This window comes from Silurus aristotelis (assembly GCF_946808225.1).
Source record: "Silurus aristotelis genome assembly, chromosome: 7".
In the NCBI taxonomy this organism is placed as follows: Eukaryota; Metazoa; Chordata; class Actinopteri; order Siluriformes; family Siluridae; genus Silurus; species Silurus aristotelis.
Genome location: NC_139580.1, coordinates 11,839,578 through 11,866,022, shown reverse-complemented (window position 1 = coordinate 11,866,022; position 26,445 = coordinate 11,839,578). Strand labels below are relative to the sequence as shown.

At 35.1% G+C, this 26,445-nt stretch overlaps 1 protein-coding gene across 1 annotated transcript in view; it reads left to right on the top strand.

Moving 5' to 3' along the window:
• Positions 1-3,030, top strand: part of trpc7b (transient receptor potential cation channel, subfamily C, member 7b) — a 70,084-nt gene extending 67,054 nt beyond the window's left edge. The window contains exons 11-12 of the mRNA XM_083547007.1: positions 979-1,054; positions 2,061-3,030. Of these exons, the coding sequence (XP_083403133.1) occupies positions 979-1,054; positions 2,061-2,203 (219 nt within the window). The 3' untranslated portion in view covers positions 2,204-3,030. The remainder of the gene's footprint in view (positions 1-978; positions 1,055-2,060) is intronic.
• Positions 3,031-26,445: the final 23,415 nt, after the last annotated feature.

Here is a 26,445-nt window from a genome sequence, read left to right as displayed (position 1 = left end):
TTATTTATCAGGTTTATTTTTTAGAAATTTCGTATTTGATGAATACAAGCTGCTGGCATTAAAACTTAAAGTCCTGAGGCTATAGTTGGACAGTAGTGGTGTTGGTAATTGATGTTAGAGTTTTGATATTCACATGCTAGAGTGTGGAAATAATATTAAATATTAGATAGTGACAAAGCCTTGTACAATAGACACAGTGAACGTGAGGAATAAAACAGTTATAGAAAATAATCCATGTAGGGGATGATTATAATACAACCAACATGAAGCAGACTTACTGTTACCACCACAAAGCTGATATCTTCCAACAACAGCACTTCCTGGTGTCTTATATTCTCCGCTTATACCACAGCGATAACAAGCTCCTCTGTCCTGAAAACTTACTGCCTGTTGCAGCACTGACACTCAGCAGTCCTTCCATAAAGGTTAAATAAATGTGAAACATCAGTCATACAAGTTCCTGCGAATGAGCTGTTACTATAGAAACGATAAACCTGTGATTTATGTTGTAGCTAAAACGGCTGCCAGAACTTCTGTTTTAGAAAATTAATCAACACCTGATTGGAGAACTTGACAGCATTGTAGTGTACGAAGTTATAAGATGTTATACTTTGACAGAGGAGCCACATTGGCTATAAAATTGTCTTGTACAGAGAGCAGAAGGACAGTAAGCAGAAACCAATGGATGTGTGTGTGTGTGTGTGTGTGTGTGTGTGTGTGTGTGTGTGTGTGTGTGTGTGTGTGTGTGTGTGTGTGTGTGTGTGTGTGTGTGTGTGTTAGAGAGAGAGAGAGAGAGAGAGAGAGAGAGAGAGAGAGAGAGAGAGAGAGAGAGAGAGAGAGAGAGAGAGATAAAAAATACCTTGCACCGTTGGATTTACAGAACATTCACAATTCTGTCCTTCCTTTTGTATTTTTCTTTCTCTTTCCCTTTCCCCTCTCTCTCTCTCTCTCTCTCCCCCCCCCCCCTCTCTCTAACAGAAGATTATGAAGCGTCTCATAAAGAGATATGTTCTAAAGGCGCAGGTCGACAGGGAGAATGATGAAGTTAATGAAGGTAAAAATCTCGTTTGTGTACATGTCTGTTTTAATTACTTGCATGTCAATTGCCTGATGGTTGTGTGTTTTGCTTGTGTGTGTATGTATAGTATGTAAGTGTGTGTGTTTGTAGCCACATGTGACAACATACAGACATACCAAAAAGCATAGGTTATCTCTGAATGCAGAAAATAGAAACACAATACACACAAAGTATTCAGTGTGTGACACATTAAACCCATAGGGTGCCGTCATATCTAAAAGAGAATATTATTAGAACGTTCAGTGATTATCGAACAGGTTGTAAGAGGTTTAGTCTGTAACAAAAACGAACTGAATCTAATAACACTGTGAAGCAATGTATTATTTTAGAAGAATTTAGAATGCTGGTTTATTTTGGAATAACAGCAAATGAAAAAGTTATTGTTAGTTCTTGTGTAAAAATGGATCGCTTCAAAATGTTATTAAAACATTATACAAGTCGTTTTGGAACATTGCAGTCAATCTGTTCACTACTCATCGAACATTCTAGTAGCATTCCGTGTTATTCTAATGTTGTACTAAAGTTAATGTTAGTTCTTTTTTGTAATAATGAATTGCTTCTCCTTAATTATTACATTATGTAAATGTTAGTTGAACATCTTAATATGTATAAAATGTTGCAGCATGTGCATCAAAAAGACAAAAGACCGATAAAACATTCAGAGAGCTGTAACATTTTGAAAAAAAATTGTTTAATTCTTTACATTATTAACCAACTTTGAGATATTTTTAATTATTCTTATACTAAAATGAAAGCATCGCGTGGTATAGGATTTATTGTGATGCTGAAATGGGCATCTTACATATAAAGGCTTGTGCGTATGAGGAATTATTTGTTATGTACCTGTGTAAACGTGCACAATATGCAGGCTCTTTGTATGTTTGCAGTTGCAGTGCGTGTGCGTGTGTGTGTGTGTGTGTGTGTGTGTGTGTGTGTGTGTGAGAATGTAATATGTATTTTTTGCTTTGTATGTGTCTTGTAGGTGAGCTGAAGGAGATAAAGCAGGATATCTCCAGCCTACGCTATGAGCTGCTGGAAGAGAAATCTCAGGCCACTGGAGAACTGGCCGACCTCATTCAACAACTCAGCGACAAGTTTGGCAAGAACGACAAAAAACAGCCCTAGGGGAGGGTGGGAGGGATGCCGACAGAAAAGAAGAGAGAGAGGAGAGAGAGAGAAAGAAAGAGAGAGAGGGGGGGGGGGTGTAAGGGAGCATAGGTAGAGTACAAATCAAGCCAATATGGATTGATACAATCCTGAAATGTTTTCTCATTGGCTAAAACAAGCTCTTTTGTGGCATTTTTAAAAAGGAAAAGAAAAAAAAGCAATCACCAACAACTGACTACTGCACTTGAGAAGATGATCCTATGGTGTGAAATATCTACTTCAGGTTCTAAAAAACAGCCATTTTCTCTATTTCGTGCTCTGCACTTTAAAGAAATGGACAAATTTCAGTCACTGAAGAAGTAGAAATTGAAAAACCTGGTTCTGTTTGATGAGTAATCACACTATAGGAAACAGAGCCTGTTCATCTCATCTCTTTATTTAGTTGTTATTCATGATTTGAGTTATTAAGGAATGGTTTTGCCAGATAGACGAAAATAAATTGAGGTCTATAAACATTTATAGCACAGCACTAATGAAGTCTCGATTCAAACTGGTCAGAAGGTGTTTATGGGTTTCCTGTAGCAACAGTGCTGACAGGTCTGAAGATTAGTATTTAACTCACAGGCTTATATTACTGTGTATGTGCTCACTTGAATATGTTATTGTTTCTATAGTAACAGCTACATGTACAGTCCACTCTACCTTCATATTTGAGTATTAGAAGTATACAAGTAAATATTTTAACCTTTAAAGAAGGAGTCCTTGGAGTCAGAGTTCGCAGTAGGCAGTGCTTTTGTTTGTTTGTTTGTTCCTGTCTGCATTTGTTTGTTTGTTTCTGTTCGCATTTTTTTTGTTTGTTAGGGTTTTTTTTTTTTTTTGGTTTTTTTTGGGTGGGGGTGGGTGGTGGGTGGGTGTTGGAACTGATTCCCGATTGTTTTATTCTTTATTTAGTATATTTAAAGTAATACTGAAGTGGAATTAGATGACAAACTTAGCACTGATGTGGCATTATGTTTTCTTATGTACATGCAAATGAGATATACATTTTACAGAAGGATAATAATAGTTAGTTTTATGGCTCTATCGTTTTCTTTCGCCCTTTTCATTGAGGATATTAGAGCATCAGGTGTGAAGTATTCTTCAGTTATTACTTTTAATTATAACACAGAGTAGGATATGATGATAGGGACCACAATACATCCATAATAATGAGTAGTATTTAATGGGAACTTTACAGTCAGCCTGTAATGAGGCTATTGCGCTTCACGTAATAATGATTTGAATCGCTTTTAACAAGGTATTTCAGGATGGGTCATTTGTGAACTTTGTTTTCAGGATTTTGCTCAAATAATTGCAAAGAGCTGTATGAGCTGAAGGTTGGGAGGGAGAGAGAGAGAGAGAGAGAGAGAGAGAGAGAGAGAGAGAAAGAGAGAGAGAGAGAGAGAGAGAGAGAGAGAGAGAGACTCTCATTCAGGGTTGTGGGGCAAATAAAGGGCAACACAATGTAAAGGATAAAGTAGAGCTTTTGATCCTCTTTCCTCAGCTCTGTCCAAACTGTATTTTTTTTCTTCTCTCATCTGTGCTTGTATTCTCTTCTCTCTGGGAAATCTCTGCAGGATAAGTACACTAATTAAATCATCTATTTGCTTTTGTTGATATAGTGGAAGCCTGATTAGGATGTTCAGTTTACTTCCAAATAGTCTACATGACCATTCGTCTACATGACCTAAACATAGCATAAAACCAATGTTTTATACATCAGAAATTGATTGTCTTCCCTATAAAATTTTTAGCAAGCTATAGCATAATCATAAACTAAAAATAAACAAACAAATAAATCAATTAATGTGATGTGTTAATCTAAATACTGAAGAAAACACACTTGCACAATATTCTTTGGGCTCAACAAATATTTATTATTTTATTATGCAGATTACTATTTCATCCCAACTGGAGTTCAATTCACATAAAAGCATTTGTCAAATTCATTAAGAAATTCAGACAATATATGATTTGATTGATAAGTATTGCTGATATTTTGGCTAATCAATTGGTAAATGATTAGTGCCATAAGTCTAGCCGAGCAGTGCAGTTTGTTCACAAGACAACAGTAAGACTACATTTTAAACCGTGTGCCATTTGATTGTGCCCTCTGTCTCTGGCTCCAGTGCATTTCAGTTACGATAAGGTGGAGTTTCTAAACCCTTCCATCATGCACATAATGGATGCAGTTATTTTACATAATGGAAAATTAACCCAACAATAAACAATATTTATATTCTATAGAAAAAAAACAATACACAAATGCACTAATGTATTTTTCTGTACTTCACCCCTTTCTTTATTCATATGAAAGTAAGGGCTACATTCTCCAAAAATACAACTTTGTAAAAACTAATGTAAAACTACTCAGTATACTAAAATCAAAATACAATTTGTGCCCAAAGGCTATTCTACATCTTTTTAAATAGAGTAAAAGAACTTGTAATATCTTTATATCTCATAGAATAGCATTTGGTAGATGTTGCCAGCGTAAATAATGACTAGCCTGCCTCCTCACCCCTGCGGTGTTCACTTTCAGCACAAAGCTGTTCTACAGCCCTCTAGCCAAAACATTATGATACTAAAATGGAGCTAGGAACTTTACACAATGTACCTGCATTTATTTAAACACCGATTAACTGGTTAAGAAAATATGCTTTGGTTTTAATCAAGAATTAAATGATTTCACATTCCAACTACATCAGCATTGTGAATAAATGAAGGTACAATAGACAGCTTGTTTAAACTTGATGCTATAATCTGCTATAATGGCAGTTCATTCCAATTAAAATGGGATTATTTAAAGCAGATGCACTCTCAGAAGAAAGTTAACTAAACTCTGACATTTTTTTCTTGCTGGTTGTAGTACTCTCACACAAATGTAGTTTCTTTAGGGTGTTTTCCTAGAATGGTATTTATTAGTATATATATAAAACGCAATCTATCTAAGGGGAAATGGTAGCTCAGTGGTTCAGATGGTGGACTTTAGATCAAAAGGTCAAATGAGTTCAAATCCCAGCACTACCAAGCTGCCACTCCTGGGCCCTGTATAAAGGTTAGTGCTCAATTCTGTAAAGGTTTCAAAAGATACATGTTAATATAAAAAGTTGTGCTCTTGAGAGTATTTAACCAGCAACAAGGAATAATATTTAAAATATATTTTCTCAGAGCATTTGTCATACTAATTAACTAATACAGTTGAATTCTCTTTCATAACAATGATTGACTAATTAAATCAATTAGATCACAAATGAACAAAATATAATAAAGTACTAACAGTATAATATTTCAATAAAGACATATCAATCATGGCATTTTATTAACATCATAATTACAAATGTACATTTACCCCACAGTGTCTGATCATGATTCTGATCACAACTAATGTTATTTAGCACTAGTTAAATGCTAAATAACCACATGGGAACAATTTGCAGGTTCCTGGTGTTCTGCAACGTGTACATTTATAATACAATAAATACAAACTAGGCTAGTGTGCATTTTATATAAATGATTTATATAATAGCAAACAAGCATAGCTGCAGTAAACTCATAACTCAAACTACATCATGGAAATAAAAATAAATAAATAGACACATGACGGATTGTCAAGCCGTGAGCCAGTTTTTGGTAATGGAGCAAAATAAAATGAATTATTTAAGTAGCCGATTTTTTTTACTTTTTAAAAATGCTTTAACACTTTCTCTTTTTTTTTACAAAACTTTCAAATACTAAATAAATTAACCTTCTGCTGTAGCTTATATGGCCTGAATAAATAACCGTATTTAATGGGTTTACTGTCTATAGGTTTTTTCTTGTACATTTTATGAATGAAATTGTTCAAATCTATGATTTACTCTACACTGTGAACAGAAAAGAAAATCCAGTAAATGGCTATTGAACGTGTGTACATGGTTCATTTCCCAGCACACTGGACCCAGAGGGATGAAATAGACTCTTTACATGGATTTCCTTCTGACAAAAAGTTTACATGATAGTAAATGAAAAATCATAGGTAATCCTGGTGTAATTATGAAAGAGCTGTAAGCTTTAAGCAGAATAATACCACAAAAAAATAGACATAGAAAAGTAGAAACAGGGTGCATGCTGGGACATCGTATTGTGAATAGTATGTCTATGTTTGGCTACGATTTCGAAAGAAATGCAAGAAACAGAGAAAACCACTGTGACATTTCTAGGGTTTTGTAGCTTGTAGAAAAGAAATGTCTTACTTGATGACCTGTTTTTTTTGTCGTATATACAATATATATCAAACAATTCTCCTGAAAGTAATGAACTGTCACTGCACTTCTACTCTACACTTATCTTTAATAGGCTGTCTAATTAACTCAGTACAAAGACTTTTTTTTTGTCTTTTTAATGCTTACGACACTCTTGTAAAATGTGCCATGCTACTTTCACTGCAACCATGGAATTTTTAATTAAGTGGATACAGGATGAGTGTGTATTATGCCAATATTTTACCACAAAAACTCAAGAGCACAATATTTTTCATATGAATGACTTTTGCTAATATTTAACTAATATGCTGAATATGGCAATGGATTTGAGGCACGATGAAATTGACGAACTGGATTAGATATGGTTGAAATGAGAACTATAATCAAAATTGACACAATAATTTAACATCAGCTGTTTTATTATTAATACAAATCCGCATATTTGATTTGGCACATGTTTTACGCTGGATGCCCTTCCTAACGCAACCCTCCCCATTTACCCGGGCTTGAGACCGGCACTAAGAGTGCACTGGCTTGTGCCCCCCTAATGGCTGGGTTTTTATTATTAATAGAGATGCAATATATATAATGACATAAAATTTTTTACTGAAATGTAATCTTTTTTTGGTCAGTTTTTCACTGCACACATCGATAGAATAATTAACATGCCAAATAACCAAGATCTAATCCATGGCTAGGTGTGCATTTTATGATTTTAATGCAGACTGCATAAAGTGAGTAACCACCTGACATGAAGATTATACCCTTTCTATGTAATCTAAAAAGGCATTCCTTTTTTTCCTTTGTTTTTTTTTTTTTTTTTTTTTTTTTTTTTTTTTTTTTTTTTTTTTTTTTTACATATTTCTGCACCTTAAAAAAACTGATTTTGTTTTCCATTTCAAATGGAAAAATGTTAAACACAAAGTGAATCTGACTTTATCTGCTGATCCGTGTATCCTTTTTAATCCGCATAGCAGTGATATGTACACAAAACACGATTGTACATTTTATTCACTTTCTGCAAGTGAAATATCTACAAAAAAGTTACCACTAATACCATATAACTTGTCTTACCGGTGACTCGTGTAAAAGAATTCTACTTTGTCAGTCCTATATGACTGGATGCTGCTGTCAATCATTGTGAAATTTGACACACCTACATTTTTTTCAGTCTGGCATCAAAAAAAAATACTTTTTTAGCCTTAGTATTTATTTGGTTATAATTAGGGATATATGTTTTTGAAACTGCCCTTTGCAGATAATTGAGATCCGTTTTCAGACCTGTGTGAACACAAAACACCCCTTTTTAAATCACGTTTAAACAGCTATGTAACAGCTATGTATTTTCTAACGTCGCACTTCAGCGTGCGTGGGTGTACCAATTCATGTTTCCTTGAACTCACCTACGCATCCCCTGGAGAAAATCCAGCGTTTATTCACCTTCTTGCTCTCATCATAAACAGCTCACAGCTGTTGGTCTCCCAAGCATTTCATCTCTACACCGAAGTCCTGTGCTCCTGATTTGTTCATTTTATCCCCACAGCAATTGTGGACCATTCAACAAATATCATGGTTTTTCTACATATTGGTGGAGCTGAAAAATGCTTTAAACATGAAAATGTATTGATTTTGAAAATGTAGCGTGTAGGGTTTATTATTTTTTTTTTTTTGCAGTTTTAGACCAGAGATCTCAGATAAATGAAGCCCACTTTTCAATGTAAAATTTAAAAACATGAAGCTTCAGCATAATAATGCTGTGAAAACTATTCAGCCAGTTAAAATGAGGTTAAAATTGTCAGCAAATCACATATTTCCATTAATTGGGGAAAGTGAAAAGATTCCCCTTCAACTCCCTCATTAAAAATATCACATCTTCTCATGTTGATTTTCCCCATATGGCTTTTAGACACTTTCACACATGGTGGTTTTCACACTTATTTTGTAAAAAAATTTTTTCACATCGACTCAGTTTAATTACTTTTTACATAAAAGAAATGTGGGTTTATTTTCCACATTTGATCGTATAGTATTTACATGGCACACTGTCTAGTTCCTCTCAAGGTTTCTTCCTCATAACATCTAAGGGAGTTTTTCCTTGCCAAAGTCGCCATGGCTGATCATCAGGGATAAATACACACCATTCACCTTAACTATTAAATTCTGTAAAGCTGCTTTGAGACAATGTCTGTTGTGAAAAGCGCTATAGAAATAAACTTGACTTGACTTGACACACTGGCACATGTTTATGATAAAAAATCCAATTTGGGAAAAGTTAGAACTCTGACACGATGTTTGCATGTTGGCGTCTTTGTAGAATTTAAGATTATTGTCTTAGAACAGTTTAATATAAAGTTTATATAATTAGCTTTACTATTCAAAAGACATTTTACCAAAATTGGTTCATAATTGCTTTCACATGCAAAGTATCAAGAATCAAGACTTGATTTCAAATTGCCCAATTAGCAGATCAATCACTATGAAGCACACTGGTATAGTTTCCAGTGTAATTATATTAAAATACCCAGTAGAGCTTTGTGGATGGGTCTGGTATACTGTTTCTTGTATAATGTGGCTATAACATGCACAGATAACAGAATTAAACTTGCAAATCTGGGAATTGCATTAAAAGTCTCAAATCTAAAGTGTGAATCAAATATAATTTAAGAAATGTTATATTACAATTGTTTAAATAAGCCAATTTCCTGACAGCAAATTTGATTTAAGTCACTTCACAGTTTAAAATGGTCTGTTCTCTCTTCAATTAATGAGAATATACATTTTATGGACAAATGTTTGTGGACACCTGAACATAAGATTTATACATGCTTTTTATATGTGCATCCCATTCCACAATTATTTCCCATTTGCTGTTATAATAACTTCCACTAGATTTTGGAGTGTGGTTGAGGAGATCTTTGCTCATTCCACCACCACAAGTCTTAATAAAGTACTGATGTAGGTTAAGGAGCCTTGGGCACTTAACTCATCCCCAAAGTGTTCAGGAGGGTTGAGGTCAGAGCTCTATAGCAGGTCACTCACAGTCTTTTACTCCAATCTATTAAAAGCATTTCTTCATGATGCTCATTTTGTAAAGGTTTGGGTCTCCTAGTTTACATAAAGAAAAAAGTTTAGACAACCTATAGTATTGTGTACCTCCAACTTTGCGGTTAACAGTTTGGGGAGAAGCACAGGTAGCTGGAAAAGTCAGGTGTCCCAATACTTGAGTACTGTAGTAAACCTCAATTTCTAAAATAATAATCATAAAAATAATAATAACAACAAAAGGTATAGCCCATATTGATTGAATAATATGTTCTGGCAGTATCATTGCACAGACAATGCAAGAGCCATCTCACTGTCTTGATGATTCACAATCGCATTTATGAGACATCTTTCGTGTGAACATATCCTTGCAGCGAAATGACTCACATGCGCACATTTTCCAAATCAATAAGGTCACTTGCGTGATCCAACCCACCATATTTGTGAGACAGTTGGTGATTGTAATGTAAAAAAAAAATAAAAATTGGTGACTGAGCTGAGCTCGAGTATACACATTTAGAGGAGAGACAATTAGAGCTGCATTAATTATGGCATGTGCTTTTGACAGTGAACAATTAAAATTTTCGGCAAGCAGAACAGATTTGAGTGCTTACTTTTTGTGTTAAATCTGTGAGTACAGACAAAATCCTGCTGAGATTGTGCTCTTGACTTTTGGTAGTAAAATGTACTGTATGTGTACTGTATGTCATACACCAATACACTCACCCCGAATTCTTTTCAATTTATTTACTGCAGTTATTAAATTATCATTTGTTATAAAAACCAATGTTCAGAATCTGTATTTTTCACTGGTATTGAAATATTGTAATATTTTCAACTGTAAATGAAAATGTAGGAATAAAGATTTAGTTTGATTGATTTCAGATTGTAGATAGTAATAAAATAAATAAAAAATATTTTCATTGTGAATTTGTATTTTAGGCATTGGCATGTCTTTGTGTGCATTGTGTTTTTTCTTTAGTATATTACCACACAGATTGTCGTCATGTTCTTCCTACAACTTGGTAGACATGCACAATTTTCCAGCAGAAGCTCTGGCACAGGAGCAAATTGACTTCTGTGCTGGCCATGATTTTTTAGCCTGACAAGTTGTGCAGCAGGGGATGTCACTTTATAAAACAGGACAATTATGACCATGTCATATGTCACTTCTTCCTTTTTTTTTTTTTTTTTGACATAGTCCATTTTACAGACTTCATCACAAGCTCCAAAATCCATTAGTCCTATTGTAGAATATCTTCTACAGACTTTGGGCTAGGGATTCTTTAGGCAGACATCTTTAGACATCTTTGACAGGTTATTTTGCCCTTTTGATTGTGCTGTCACTGGACTGCCATTAAGGTCATGTCAAATTTAAAGCTCAAGGAACTGTTACTGATGGAGCTGGAGATGGACAGGGCTTATAGTGACTTATTTTTCCCATAACCTGCTAGTCTGATTTCCCGCATGGTGAGGTACACTGTAGGGAAATTAAAACACATAGATTTGTTTTATTTACCGGGCCTATTTGCAATTAAGGAAAAAATTTTAATACACCGCTGATTTTTAATAGATTACATTTTACAGCCCACTTTTCACCACTGCTCCAATTTAGCAACAGCATATTGTTCTTTTTCTGTTTTGTTTTGTTGACAAATGAAGAATGCATTCCTAATCATTGCACAGTGGTATTAACGGAGATGGCAAGCTGATGACACAAATGATTCTCACACTGCAGAGCTACAAGCCTGAGCCTTTAACTACTCCACTGTAACAAGCAGTTCCATATTGTATTGCATCTATCATGCCACAATCCCACCATCCTCCTCTTCTGCATACTGCTCTCACTTCTTGGGACATTGTGTCCTGTTCTGCAATGACAGTCTGTCAAGAAAGACTAAACATCTGCTCGTCATTCACTTGTACGCACACACATAGACATCCTGGACTCCGGAGAGAACATTTGCACGCATATATACACACAGAAACGCATGCTGAAAATGAATATTTATAATTCCGTTTATAATATCTGGAAGGGTACCTGTAAGTCATGCACCTGTTATCAGTGTTTAATTAAATGATACTTGGTCCAAATTTGCAATTTTGATGAAGACAACTGCAATATGCAGCAACATTGTGTATAAAATATATAGTAAGGAGTTTTTAGTTCATTCAGACACACAAACATTGCAAAAGCTGGAATCTGAACCTGAATCTGTGCATAGTGCGCTACACATAATAGGTTTATTTAAAACAGGGTATGCTCTGGATCTAAAGAAACTTGGCTAAAAGCTGAATAAATGAATGAAGCTGATATGCATCACTATCGGATGAAATACACAATATCTGTACTTGAGTAAAAATACATATAGCCTGCTTAAATATACCTTCAGTAAAAGCAACTATTCCTTTTACATTTCGATTTGAGTAAAAATACATATAGCCTGCTTAAATATACCTTCAGTAAAAGCAACTATTCCTTTTACATTTCGATTTGAGTAAAAATACATAAGTACTTGCTTTTGAATGGACTTAATTATTAAATGTAAAAGTATTGATCTATGAGAAATAGATTTTAATGATTTATAAACTTTCTTTTGGCTTCTCCCATCAGGGGTCACCACAGCGGACCATCCTCATGTTTGATTTGGCACATGTTTTTACACTGGATGCCCTTCTTAACGCAACCCTCTCCATTTACCCGGGCTTGGGACCAGCACTAAGGCTTGTGCAACTCTAATGGCTGGGGTCGGTTCCCTGACCGGGGATCGAACCCGGGCCGCAGCGGTGAGAGCGCCGCATCCTAACCACTAGACCACCAGGGAACCCTAGATTTTAATGATTTATGCCGTTTAATATTCCATTTTCCTGCACATTATACCTTTTTCCAAGAGATTGTTCTATTACAGACAGTAAGAGTACACTTCTCCATACAAACGTTTACAACAATCATTGGACCTTGTGGTTTTGTAACAGGTTCTCATTTTTCACAATTTATGTATTCACATCAAATTAGAGAGGAAAAGCCTGTTTCTTTTCAAATTCTGGTGAAGTAAACATTTCCTAAAATAAAAATATTATAAAGGTCATGGAAATGTTCTTTGCACTGTTAATGAAAAATTTACCTAAATACAGTAACAAAATTAACTGTCTTTGTTACTATCCACCACTTCATACAGTTTCAACCGTTCACAATGCTTGTATGGCCAAAACTACTTTTTCTTACATCACTACGGAAAAAAATGAACAATTTCACCCCTTAATTTTTTATTGATTTTTTTTTTTATTTTAAAAACAGTATATTGCTCAGCAGCCATCCGTTAACTGCAAAAGGTCTCAATCCTAAAAACAGAAGAAATTTATTTAAATTATCTGCTGGTGCCTAAATATACTGTGTCCTTCAACCTTTATTTCAGAATAGACAGAAGGCTCAGCTAAGTAGAACAAAAAGACTATTATTATCAGACAATTATTATCAAATTAAAAATGGCATTTATAAACTTAATAAAGCAGAAATATTTTAGAGAATATCAATTACACACCCTAGATGGGATAACACTATATGATCAGTTTAAATTTGCCTTTATCATCAGCATGATAGAAGGGCACTAGACAACTCTGAGGAATCCTGCATGGACAGAAAGAAAATATTAAAAAGTCCCAGACAGTAACCAATTTAATGGTCAAGTATGGAGTAAAGTTCCAAGGATTACAAAGCACAAAAGCCACAACACAATTTAAACAAAAGAAATAAAATCCAAATGAAATAAAACTGCAGCATGATTTCCCACAACAAGAAGTCACAAATGCAAATTTTACAGTTTGCTTCTGTTGCTTCGGCTCTGCTCTGAATCAGGGTTAGGGTTCAAGACGCGTTCAGCATTTGTACCTCATACATATTTATTATGTATGAAATCAAACTAAGCCATACTGTATTGTTTTATTAATTACTTCTGAGACCTTGGAGTTTTTTATTGCAAAACAAAAACACAATTTTCTGAGACTGAGCCTTAAAGTGGTAAAGTTTTATAGTCCAACAGTTGAATTCCAGCTGTGCTTTACTGTACCTTGGAAAACAAATAATCAGCTATAAATAAACATCCATCTAACTGTCGGTACTTCTGTTTGGGGGGATGCCTCTACACTGACAACAACCCTAATCTTTTATATTCAATATGTGAACTTTAAACATTGTAAATCATCCAGTTTGTCTATTTTCTCTTTGTCTTGAGTTTCCTACATCCTACCCGTAGTCTTTCCTTGCAAAAGTTCTATATAAACTGAGTAATTTAGCTCATATTCTGTATATTCTGCTGCAACTTTCATATTAACAACATTGTAAATATTACCATACTCGTTGTTTTTGCAGTGCATTCTGGAACTTTGATTTTCAGCATTTGTTGTCTCCACCATGTCTAATCTGGATTTCTCATTAATATGATGATGAATGTTGCTGGAAAACAGTGAATGATAAAAAGATCAGTGGGTTGTTACTAATATCACTTATTATCTGATTATTCTTTTAAATAAATCCTTATTGAAACCGTGCCAACAATATCTCCTACTAAGAGTGGCAATCTACTGCTCCCAGAAGCAACAATAATTCAAACACAAAAGAATATATAGAAACATATTCCATGTTTTTCGGGATTAATTAATCCTTAAATATGTAATTCCAGTTTCTTGTGGCATTAATCTCATTGGCATTTTGGGCATATTTGAGATTTGTATGTAATGCAACAGCTGTTTTGCGTTCTATTTTTGTAGATATCTTCTCAGCTGTAAACTACCAGATAATTACTGAGCAATTCTTGAGCTGATTTAATTGGATTAGACCAGGGAAATGCTTAACTATGCATAGCAACTGCCATGCAGCTCTTTATAATATCACTGAAATAAATGAGTATGAGTTTATGAGTATGAGTATTCCATGTCTGTCTTCTGTTAGTTGGACCCAAAAATATGTATGAATTCGAATGAGCAGTGTGTAATGGTTGGTGTTTTGGTCGTTGTAAAAAGAATAACTCTATTCTAATCTAATGCTACTGTTAGCTTAATAGGAACGGCTTGTAATTAATCCACAAGTTTAACTCGTGCTCTGACACAACGCTTTTTCTTTCGACACAGCATGCCCAATTTGAATATTTATTGCTTACTATTACTGTTTATCATGTTTGATTATTTACATAACTGTGTTCAGATTGTGGTTCATTGGCACATAGTTTACAACTGTTGATAAACAGATAGTGGAAAGTTTTATCCTTGGCCAAGTCCAACCTCATAGGTGACACAAATTGCACTGCAAAATATGTAGACAAAAAAGGGCATGCACCAACAAACCTAATAGCTGACGGAGTATAGAAACTGAGGTAATGACAGAGAGAAAATCATAGTAGGAATAACATCGCTGTAAAGAATCTAAATATCTCAATCTTTTCATGTGAGAATGAGGACCATGGCACAGAAGTGTTGAAGTCCACTGTCCAATAAAAAGTTTTGATGGAGCAGTGTTGTCGTGTAGGTCTAGTTAACTGTGTGTGTGTGTGTGTGTGTGTGTGTGTGTGTGTGTGTGTGTGTGTGTGTGTGTGTGTGTGTGTGTGTGTGTGTGTGTGTGTATATTTGTGTGTTGGATTGTGTGGGTGTGCACATTTCTCTACCGTCCTCTTATAAACACAGGCTAAAGCCTGCACTTCATCAGTTATAAACTCTGTCTTCTATCTAAACTCTTCTCTCACTTTTTCTCTTTCCTTCCCTCTGCACTTCTCTCTGTGTTTGGCTCATGCCATCTATCTCCTTCTGTGCTCTCTCTTCTACCCTGCATGTGACACATGAGGACAGTCATTCCTTTTTTATGCTCTTCAACTCTGATGCCTAGTGTAGGAAGCAGTAAAGCCCATCTGTCAGCTAAAATCACAGAATTTGTTGCATATTTATCCACCTAGTGTCAAGAATTAAAATGTTTAGAAGCTCACTTTTGGAAACAAAATGAACCAGTTATATTTAAAAGTAGTTTTAATTATACAGATGGTGGATAGATTGAATGGAAAATTTAACAGACACTAAATGTCAGGTTCATGCTACAGAACTACATCTCCCATTAGCCACCTTATTGTCTCATCGGTTTACGCACCTGAATCACGTTCACTGTGCATTAGCACTTGTATATGGATTGCAAGATCATCTTCCAATGTTGATGTTCTTGCACATGCTCAAGTTAAGTTTACATTTATGGCATTTGTAAGATACCCCTTATTCAGAGCTACTTAGTATCTCAGTTATACAGCTGAGCAACTTTGAAGATCGATTTGGACTGTAGTTAATGTCAACAGTCTGCAACATTGACTCAGGACTACAGTTTGCTTCTGATCACCATCACTGTACCCCGCGACATCGTTTATCTGCAATAAATGGAAAATTCGATGTAACCCAGATGAGGACGGGTTCCCTGTTGAGTCTGGTTCCTCTCAAGGTTTCTTCCTTATGCCATCTCGGGGAGTTTTTCTTTGCCACAGTCGCCACCGGCTCGCTCATCAGGGACAAATTTACACTTCCAAAGAACATATAAATTTTTTATCACCACATTATCTGTGTAAAGCTGCTTTAAAACAATGTTTATTGTTAAACGCGCTGTACAAATAAAAATGAATTAAATTGAGCAATTGAGGGTTAAGAGCTTTGCTCAAGGGCCTAACAGTGGCAGCTTGGTGGTGCTGGTATGGTACTGGGAAGTTAGCTAATCCATGTTTCTGGTTGTATTTGTGTTTGTATATTGTGTTAGTGTTGCATGACATTTAGGAAGATGTTGGGACTCTAGGTAAGCTCCAGTGTATCTAGGAATAGATCCTACACTTCTTTGGGACTGTACTGTAGCAATAACTGGTATGGTTCTGTATTCTCTTATTGTTTTGATGATGAGTGCTATCTTAATCATTTCTGAGAAATCTCCTATAGGTTAGGATCTGTTGATTGTGAAAGCTGCAGCATATGACTGACATATTTTCATACCCATCAAAGATTCAGTAAGCCCTCGTGTCCTGTGGATAGGAATGGAGCCATCCTGACAGAGCCATTCCTAATTGGATGGAACTGTTTCGTATCATAGAATAAAGGTCATAAGTCAGATGAACACTATATTGATTGGTAGTAGAGTCAATTTACACCAACAGAAATCCTTTCAAATCCACCAGTTTGTCCTTTAATTTGTTACTCATCATAAAAATGTATATTATTCAGCTATTCATATTATTCATATATTCGAATGCAGTGAAAGCAATAGCAAACTGTACACAGAATGAGAAATTAGAGTGTGAATAGTCTGGACTAGTATGGATGTGTATATTTGCCTTACTCAGTTAGATCCCTAACACTGAATCCTGACTTGGTCTGTCATCTAAAAGATTATTCTAACTGGAAATTTACCTTCACCCAGTGTTCAAATGTAGTCAATGAAGACAGGATTGGTTTTTTTGTTTTTATCTGTTTGGTATTTGCTTCTTTTCTTTTTTTTTTTTTGCACAGGAACTATGAGGCTGATGTAACAAGGCTTGGAATACTATCTCATCCAAAATCCTTTCCAAAAATATTCATTCACCTCTACATCTTAAAGTATGTCATGCAGACTTTCCAGAAAAACTCCAAGTGCTGAACCCAGTAGCATTGAAGGGGAAGCCACAATGGACAACCTTTCTCCTTCGTGCTGTATTGGAATGTGTATTTAATGATGGGAATATTCCAATAACCTGGAAGTTATGTGGATACCAATATAGATTTATTTATGTTCAGCAAATACAGCCTCTCTATTATTTATTTGTTTGATATAGATGTTTGACATCTGAAATTAGAAGTAAATCATTTTGTTTTATTTGAAAAAATAAATGTATTATCCATGTACCTATAGTACAAAACTAAAGAAAAATTATTTAACACAAAGATGGTCTTGACTGATTGAATGAATATTTAAATAGACCAATATATTTTTTATAATTTTTATATGTCATTGAACATATATATAACATATGACAGGGATAATATGATCTAAAAGAATTTAAGAACAATTTAGTGGCACTATTTCTCTTAACCTTTTTGAACTGTTTTAACTCCCCCCACAAAGAAAAACTCAGCATGCTAATAACCATGGAGAATTAATTTTTATAATTAGGAACTAAAGTGTACATTCTGAACAAAATGATATTGCAATGTAATAAATTTTCCTGGAGCCCTATATAGTTAAAACATTAAAACAATATTTAACACTTCAATTATATTATATTATTTGCTATACCGCTTCATGCCATGAGGCTGTTTCTCAAGTGAATTCAGTATGAAATATCCCCTTAAGTTTTATTGGGGGAAACAGCATGATTCATGGCCTCACACTCCAGAATACATTAGAGTTTACTTGGAAATCGCCCCTCAGGGAGAAAGAAAAAAGAAAGATATAATCTTGGATAAACACTGTGCACTGTACCGTGATCTTTTAAAGCTCTCTAATTCAAGTGTCTCGTTTTAGATCTATAAACTTAAACCTTCTATCAAAATAAATAAATAAATATTATTATTAGATATACTGGATATCATCTCAAGCACCTCAGCATTGCTGCTTAGCATTAGAGTCTATGGTTCAATGATTCAATGAGCTGAGCTTAGGTTACTGTCTGGAATTCTCAAGTGAAGAGTCCTCCCACATCTGTAGGTGTGTTTTTATATATATATATAGACACATGTATCTATCTCACAAAAGTGACATTTTATATCTCACATTTCAGCAAGCATTTTAGTGTATATTCTCAAGGGACAATACTATAGAAATGAAACTTGCATATATTTTAGAGTAGTCAGTGTGCAGCTTGTATAACAGTACAGATTTACTGTCCTCTAAAAAATAACTCAACATACAGCCGTTATTGTAAAAATCACGGTAAAACAAAAGTGAGTGCACCCAAAGTGAACAATGACAAAGAGTCAATATTTTATCTAACACTGATTTAATCCTCCTGTGCATGGAATTCACCAGAGCTGCACAGGTTGATAAGCGATGCGCTTTGGGAAGAAAAGTGCAGCCGTTGAGAGAGTGCCGGTGGGAAGACACGTACCGGGATACGCATGCGCGATAACAACGACCGCCGTGAACCAACATATACCAACAATAACGGACAGTGAGAGTGTGGAAGTTTAAATAGATTGAAGCCGGGAGCTTCAGAGAAAGCGGCCGAGAAAACACCTGGCACGCTGAAGGGGGCCGAAGGGGGCGTGGCAGGTGGATTCATGACAGATAACAAACATGCATGTATCCCTCCAAAAACACGTGCATGCACATTCTCATTTATTAACGCACATCATGTACATAAAGAAATTTCAAGCACGTTAATATTTTGCCGCCATATTGATTTTCATTTATCTCGATGCTTTTTGGCGACCCCCTAGGACATCGACATATATGTATATATATATATATATATATATATATATATATATATATATATATATATATATATATATATATATATATATAGAGAGAGAGAGAGAGAGAGAGAGAGAGAGAGAGAGAGATGGACTTACACTTATAAAGAAAATCTTGTCCATTTTTCAAGCTTCTTTGAAACAATGTTTCTTGTTAAAAGCGCTATACAAATAAAGATTTATTGAATTGAATATACTGCTATACTGCTATATATATATATATATATATATACAGTATATATGTATGTGGGTGGGTGTGTGTGCGATAGATCTCCAAGGCTGGGGGTTACAATAAAATCTGCACAAGTTTCTTTGTGTTTTGGGGTTTCCTCTCCATTACACATGTGTGAGAAACATGGGTTGGGTTGAAATAAGTTTGCAAATTAGGCATCTGACTGAATCCAGGTATGGCAGAGATTAGACACGCTAGAATTTTTTAGGAGATTATCAGCTTCAGCATGCATGGCATTTTCCGGTTCACACCAAAATTCCCTTTAGGAAGAAGAGCAGTATGATGAAGGACAGGGTAAGTAGGGGTAGTGATGAAGTGAGGTGTGTATGTGTGTCTGTGTTACAGGCCTTTGGCTGGCATTAAACAATGTATAAACAGGGCTAAACAGGGCTGCAGCACATGGCAGGGTGAGCTGCCATCCTCAGGGATGCACAGACACAGACTGGCATGATGCGTAACCAACACTGGCATGGATTTAGGGAAAGCTCTAATTGTGTGTGTGAGTGAGAGACAGAGGGACTGATAGTGAAAAGGTGAGAAGAAGGATGAGTGTGTGGCCAAATGGCTCTGCAGGGGTGACAGGTCTGAGGCTGTGTGTGTGTTTCTTTATCTTTGTTTCAAAATGGTAGAAGGACTCAGGGCTGGTGGCCAGGTAGCTGTGGGTCCATTTTCCATGCTGCAGTAAATCTCTATTTCCTGCTCTTCCTTCGTCAAACTGTTACTCGTGTGCATGTATCTTTTGATCCATTTTTAAAGCAGCTATATCCCTGAGAAGTAATGTAATCTAATGTAATAGTTGACCGCATTGTGTTTCGTCAACCACTAAAATAAGATGATTTAAAATACAACCAACTAAGTGCAAGAAAACAGTTATCTAACTAAAGCCAACTATTCAATATGCTCTCTGTTAATGCTACAAAAACTGAGTGGTACATGAAGTTCTTTTGACCATCTTCAAACAAAACTGACTGTTACATCCATTAAGCAAAACATTATATCAATGTCAGCTGTCTATGTAACAAGCACTTTCACTTACATCTGCGCTATTGGAGCAGTTCTGGCTGTCATGTTTGTTAAAGCTTTCACAGAGCTTACACAGAGAAGCATTACAAGCAATGTTGCTTTTAAATACAACACTGCTAAAAATAGACAGCCAGAACTTGTTGTTGATTTAAGGTTTTTTTGCTAGTCTACACAGGTATGGAGCTAGTTTAAACTGGATAGTGATGATATTGCTGGTTTAGCTGGTAAGTAAGTTAGGAGACAAAAAAAAGCATGAGCATACTGAGGGAAAGAGCATAAAACATGTTTTTTGATAGTGACCAACAAACTATGATGTACAAAAAACACCAGCATGTGTAGTGACCAACAGAACCCACTACACACTGTGCAAAAGCACCAAAATGTGATGGTGACCAGGACAATTTCATCATATCCCAGGAATGTTTTGAGCATGTCTGTGGTTATTTTGACCATCACATCCTGGTGATGTGCAAAAACCAGTACAGTAATGTTTGAAACATCCATTCCACACTCAGTGTTCCAAGAACAGGTTCAGAATTTACACAACACTCTGACCATAATAAATCAAATAGTGAAGATGAACGATTTACAAGTGCAATTTAAGAAAACATGTGCAAGGCTTAGGTTTGAAGGTCCAAAAGTAACTTCACATCTTCACTGACATGAAACCTTAATACCAGATATTTTGTTACTTGTACGCAAAATTTCCTTGGACTGTAAAACTTTGTATAACAGAGAAAATATCAGCATTATGAGAGCTGTATTATCTGTTAGACTAGAAGTACTCTTCTAGTTCCTTTCTTGTTGTTATTAAAGCAAAAGCTTTTTATTTAAGTATTATTTGAGAAAGAAAGAAAGATTAAGAGAGAGAGGGGGAGAAAGAGAGAGAGAGAGAGAGAGAGAGAGAGAGAGAGAGAGAGAGAGAGAGAGAGAGAGAGAGAGAGAGAGAGAGAGAGAGAGAGAGAGAGAGAGAGTAAAAAGATGGGTTATTGATTATACTGCAGGCCTACAGGGGACAAACTCGATGGTGGATGAAAAGACTGAAATGACACGTATTCCCTTTCTACCTTGTCCCTGAACAACCCCAAATTCCACACAAACCACAATTTGTTTCTTACCCTCAAGAAAAGCATCTTTCATTATTGTCATAAGCCACATCATCATCTTCATCATCACTTTCTCTTGGTGTTTTTTTTTTTTTTCCTATAATGTCACTTGAGTCATTTTTTGGCACAATGTTGCATCTGGATAGGTTTACAGACATACAGGAGAATGCTAGACTGTATATATTATTCATTTAGCCAACAATAATCATAAATAGATAGAGGCCTTCTTTTTGTTTAATTAACTTTGGTGTCAAATTAAAACTTAGGCACGTTAGGCGTGAAACAGTAAAAAAGTATTTTTTTAGTTATTGGCAGTAGTATTACAAAAGGTAAGATTTCATTGGAAGTTAATATTTATGCAAAGCATTTTGTCTCTTTTGTTCAGGTTGAAATATCTCACCTTTAATGAAAGTCCCACAAAACAAATTTCTACTCGTATTGTGATGAATACATTTAGAGTTGGAGGCCTGTCCTGGGTACTTACCGCTCACATCTCCAGTGATTTATTTTATAAAGAATTTCTATTTTGTATGTTTAAACTACATCTTAAGGTATGTCATGCAGACTTTCCAGAAAAACTCCAAGTGGAGCTGAACCCAGTAGCATTGAAGGGAAAGCCACCATGGACATCTTTTCTCCTCCTTGCTGTATTAGTATGTGTATTTAATGGTGGCAATATTCCAATAATGTATGAATAATGAATATTTAAATGGACCAATATATTTTTTTTTCTTGCCATTGAACATATAAATAACATAAGAAGGCATCTATCTATTTATGATTATTGTTGGCTAAATGAATAATATATACAGTCTAGCATTCTCCTGTATGTCTGTAAACCTATCCAGATGCAACATTGTGCCAAAGAGTGACTCAAGTGACATTATAGGAAAAAAAATTGTAACAGCAAAAATGTGCTTTAAATTGTAGTCTCTAGAACTGTACCTCAGCGATGAACACCATTCTTCCTTCTTTTGCTTTGAAAGATGGTCTCTTAGAGAAATGTTAAACACAGCACTCAACATTACATGCTTACATTACATTGTAATTCTTAAAGGAGTTTACACTGGTATTGGTGATTTGTACAGACCCAGCATAAACTACAGTACAGACCAAAAGTTTGGATACACCTTGTGTCCAAATATATATTATATTATATATACAGTACAGACCAAAAGTTTATATATATATATTAAATATACAGTACAGACCAAAAGTTTATTTATATGTATATATACAGTACAGACCAAAAGTATATATATATTATATATACAGTACAGACCAAAAGTTTATATATATTATATATACAGTACAGACCAAAAGTTTGGACACACCTGCTCATTCAAAGAGTTTTCTTTATTTTCATGACTATGAAAATTGTAGATTCACACTGAAGGCGTCAAAACTATGAATTAACACGTGTGGAATTATATATGGAATTATATACATAACAAAAAAGTGAACTGAAAATATGTCATATTGTAGGTTCTTCAAAGTAGGCATCAAGAGAATGCCAAGAGTGTGCAAAGCAGTAATCTAAGCAAAAGGTGGCTACTTTGAAGAACCTACAATATGACATATTTTCAGTTGTTTCACACTTTTTTGTTATGTATATAATTCCACATGTGTTAATTCATAGTTTTGATGCCTTCAGTGTAAATCTACAATTTTCATAGTCATGAAAATAAAGAAAACTCTTTGAATGAGAAGGTGTGTCCAAACTTTTGGTCTGTACTGTATATGGACAAAGGTATTGGGACACCTGACTTTTTTTTTTAGCTATATGAGTTCTATCACACATTGGTATCACAAAGTTAAAGGCACATAATTGTATAGGATGCCTTTGCATGCTGTAGCATTAGGTTTTATGGTTTGCATTTTTTTGACGTGGAAGATCTTGAGTGATCTGCTATAAAGCTCTGACCTCAACCCCACTAAACATCTTTGGGATGATTTGGAACGCTGACTGCACCCCAGGCCTCCATTAGATGTTCAAAAGCACATAGAAATCATATGAAAATGTGCCCACAAAACTCCATATAGTACATGACTTACATTTTTACTTACATTTTAATGCTCGTCCATAAGAGACAAGACAAATCAGACATAATAAAAATAATCAGTTAGGAAGAAAATTGTATTTATATACAATTATGCTTCAATCTAGTAAAACTAGGCAGACACCCATAATGGCAGCAAAACTGTAAAGAAAAAAAATAGCCATTGTTTCTTCAAAATTGTCACCCATCTGTGTGCATATTAGTACAAAGGATTACAAAATATCCCTATTTCTATGGCTCCTTGAATTGCACTAATGCACTCCCAGAAAGTTTAGCATCAAAATGTTCCCTTCAAAGACTTTTATGATGTACTTCAGTATACGCAATAAAATGTGTTTTTGTAAAGTGCTTTCATCTACATTTCAGGCATAAAATGTGCTATATGAATCAAAGTTATTATTATTGTCTTGCTACAAGTATATTATGTCCCTTGAAGTTGATTGGTAAGAAATGGGTTTTTATTTTTTCAAAGAGCAGCTTTAAAGGCACAATGAGTATGAGAGTTATGAGGAAAATTCATAACTGTATAGCTGCAATTTTATTTATTTTTATTTTTTTTGTCATCAAGTCATATAAGCCTGGTGCATTATCAGAAGCAATATAGTGCCAACAAAGTAAATATACACATTTATCTCATATTTAATGGTGTGTATTTTTTAGCATACATACATAAATAGCAAAGTGAGCTGCTAATATGTAATGACATAATAAGCATATTTATAGCAGTAGAGGTCATAAACAGCAGACTGAAAGATACAGGTGCACATTAAACGCTTTATTAAAGTGTGTCCATGGAAACAAATCAGATGGGTAAAGTAATTTTCAAAAATTGTAATATAAAACAGGCACATTTTGGGCTAAGCTACATAAAGGAAATATGAAAATAATGCAATGTCCAAAAATGCAATGAACAAAAGTCTATATAAAAAAGTAATAAAAAGGAAATTCTGAGTCCAGGGTATTCTAAGTGATTTGGGAGATAATGAACGTTATGACTAATATGACTAATTGGAAGTTAAGGTTTTAAATGTATTCATTCATCCTAATTTATCTTCATCAGGGTCATGTTTGATCTGGAGACAATCCCAGAAACACCTGTGCAGGATGGAATTGAAATCTGGATGTGATTTCACTTAATTGAGAGCATAACACACACATACACATTTACACCCTTATTAACATTTAGAGACAATTTATTATAGACATCAACCAACTGGATGGTTTTCCTGGAGGAAAAAACTGGAAATTCAGGAGGAAAAAAGTGCAGACGCTCTTGAACCCTGAGGCTGTATGGCAGCGATGCTATACACTGTGCCAGCGTGCTTTTCATTTAAATCTAATAAAAAGCCTTATGTTCCCTAGTGCAAGATTAGCACCATAAATACTTAATGAAACATAACAATCTTGAGGTTATACTGTGTAATTTGGCTTTTACAAGCCCTTAGTGTAAGCAGTTGCAAATAATTAAACAGAACTCTGTGGTTTAAATGCTCTAAACACCACAGAGTCTCACACACAGTAAATAAAATCTCACGAAAGCAGCCAGCTCATTTTGAGAAGCTGAATTTCAGTAAAGCTGTGTATTAGAGCACAAGAAAAGGATATTTCCTCTGTATGAAAGAAATCAATAAAATCTATCTACTGTACACTTTACAATATACACACAATGACATGGTGCTTCTTTAAGCACTAAGTGCTTCTCTTGGTTTTCTATAGATACTGTTACAGTAATAATTTATTCATTTTACTCATCATTAATTTGTGTTTAGAACCCCTGATGTGTATGTGGCTGTGAGACAGAGTGCTTTCATAAAGGTAATTAAATTGATATGTTTTGAGAAGCGGCTCAAACTTGAACATTAGCATTCATTTGCATTAATTGCATTTGAAAGCTAGTATGTCATTAACTAGCTTCAGAGAAACAACCGGATTTCATTCATACAAACAGACCGAGAGGGGGTGGGTAGAGAGAGAGCTAAAAAGAGACACTGGGCCATATTCCATTTTAGGCAACATGCAGTTTGGTTATAATTCAATATAATTAGGCAATAGTCTTCAAAGCAACAATGCAAACAGTGCGCTTTTATAGTGCAGAGGGATGGAAAGGAAAAAAGAGCATGAGAGAGAGAGAGGAGAGAGAGAGAGAGAGAGAGAGAGAGAGAGAGAGAGAGAGAGAGAGAGAGAGAGAGAGAGAGAGAGAGAGAGAGAGAGAGAGAGAGAGAGAATTGCTTTTTGTCTCATTATCTTCCCCTCTGCTGCGAGTGTTTGGCCCATGAGAGGGCAGGTAGTTTAAGTTCCTGTTCTTCTCACAGACTCCACTCTGTCAAATCAGCCAAGCGCACAAAGATTCAGCAATAAACAGCCATTAAAATTCACCTGAGTCTCCCCCATGCTGTTCATACACACAATCTCCCAGTCACACACACACACACACAACCATGCTGCTTTTCTTCTAGGCTCTATCTAATACACTTGGGTGACAAATTAAAGGAATAAAACATCATAAAGTAAGTGGTAGTAAGGTGTTGAGCTAACATAAGTCACCAGAACAGCTTTGTTGTGCCTTGGCATACATTATGAAAGTGCACAGGAGGGATGAACACTTTCGTTCCAAAAGATATTTCTTCAGGCTGTGTTTTTATGATGGCAGTGGAGAATCAATTCAAAATCTAACTGCAGTCACGCATTGGGTTAAGATGTGGTTAGAGTGAAGATCACAGCATACGCGTGGTTGTATATACATTGCACAATGAACGCTTTACCGGGTAAGCAAAAAGACACACCTCTATTAGACCACTATTAGTATAAATAACATGCATTTGGATTATTAGGTAAAGGGGAAAAGCAGAGTTTCAGTTTTATTCCAAATGTTTTTATGAAAATGTGAAAAGCCCATAAGAAGCAGAGAAGTGAGTTATTGTCTGCTCTTGATTTTGTATTGTCTGGCAAGTCTAGAAAAATTAAACAAGTCAAATTGCTTACCTTAAAGCATGATGATACATCTGTTTTCTCAAAAAACAATCCAATTTTTCAAACTGTCCACAGTTTTTATAGA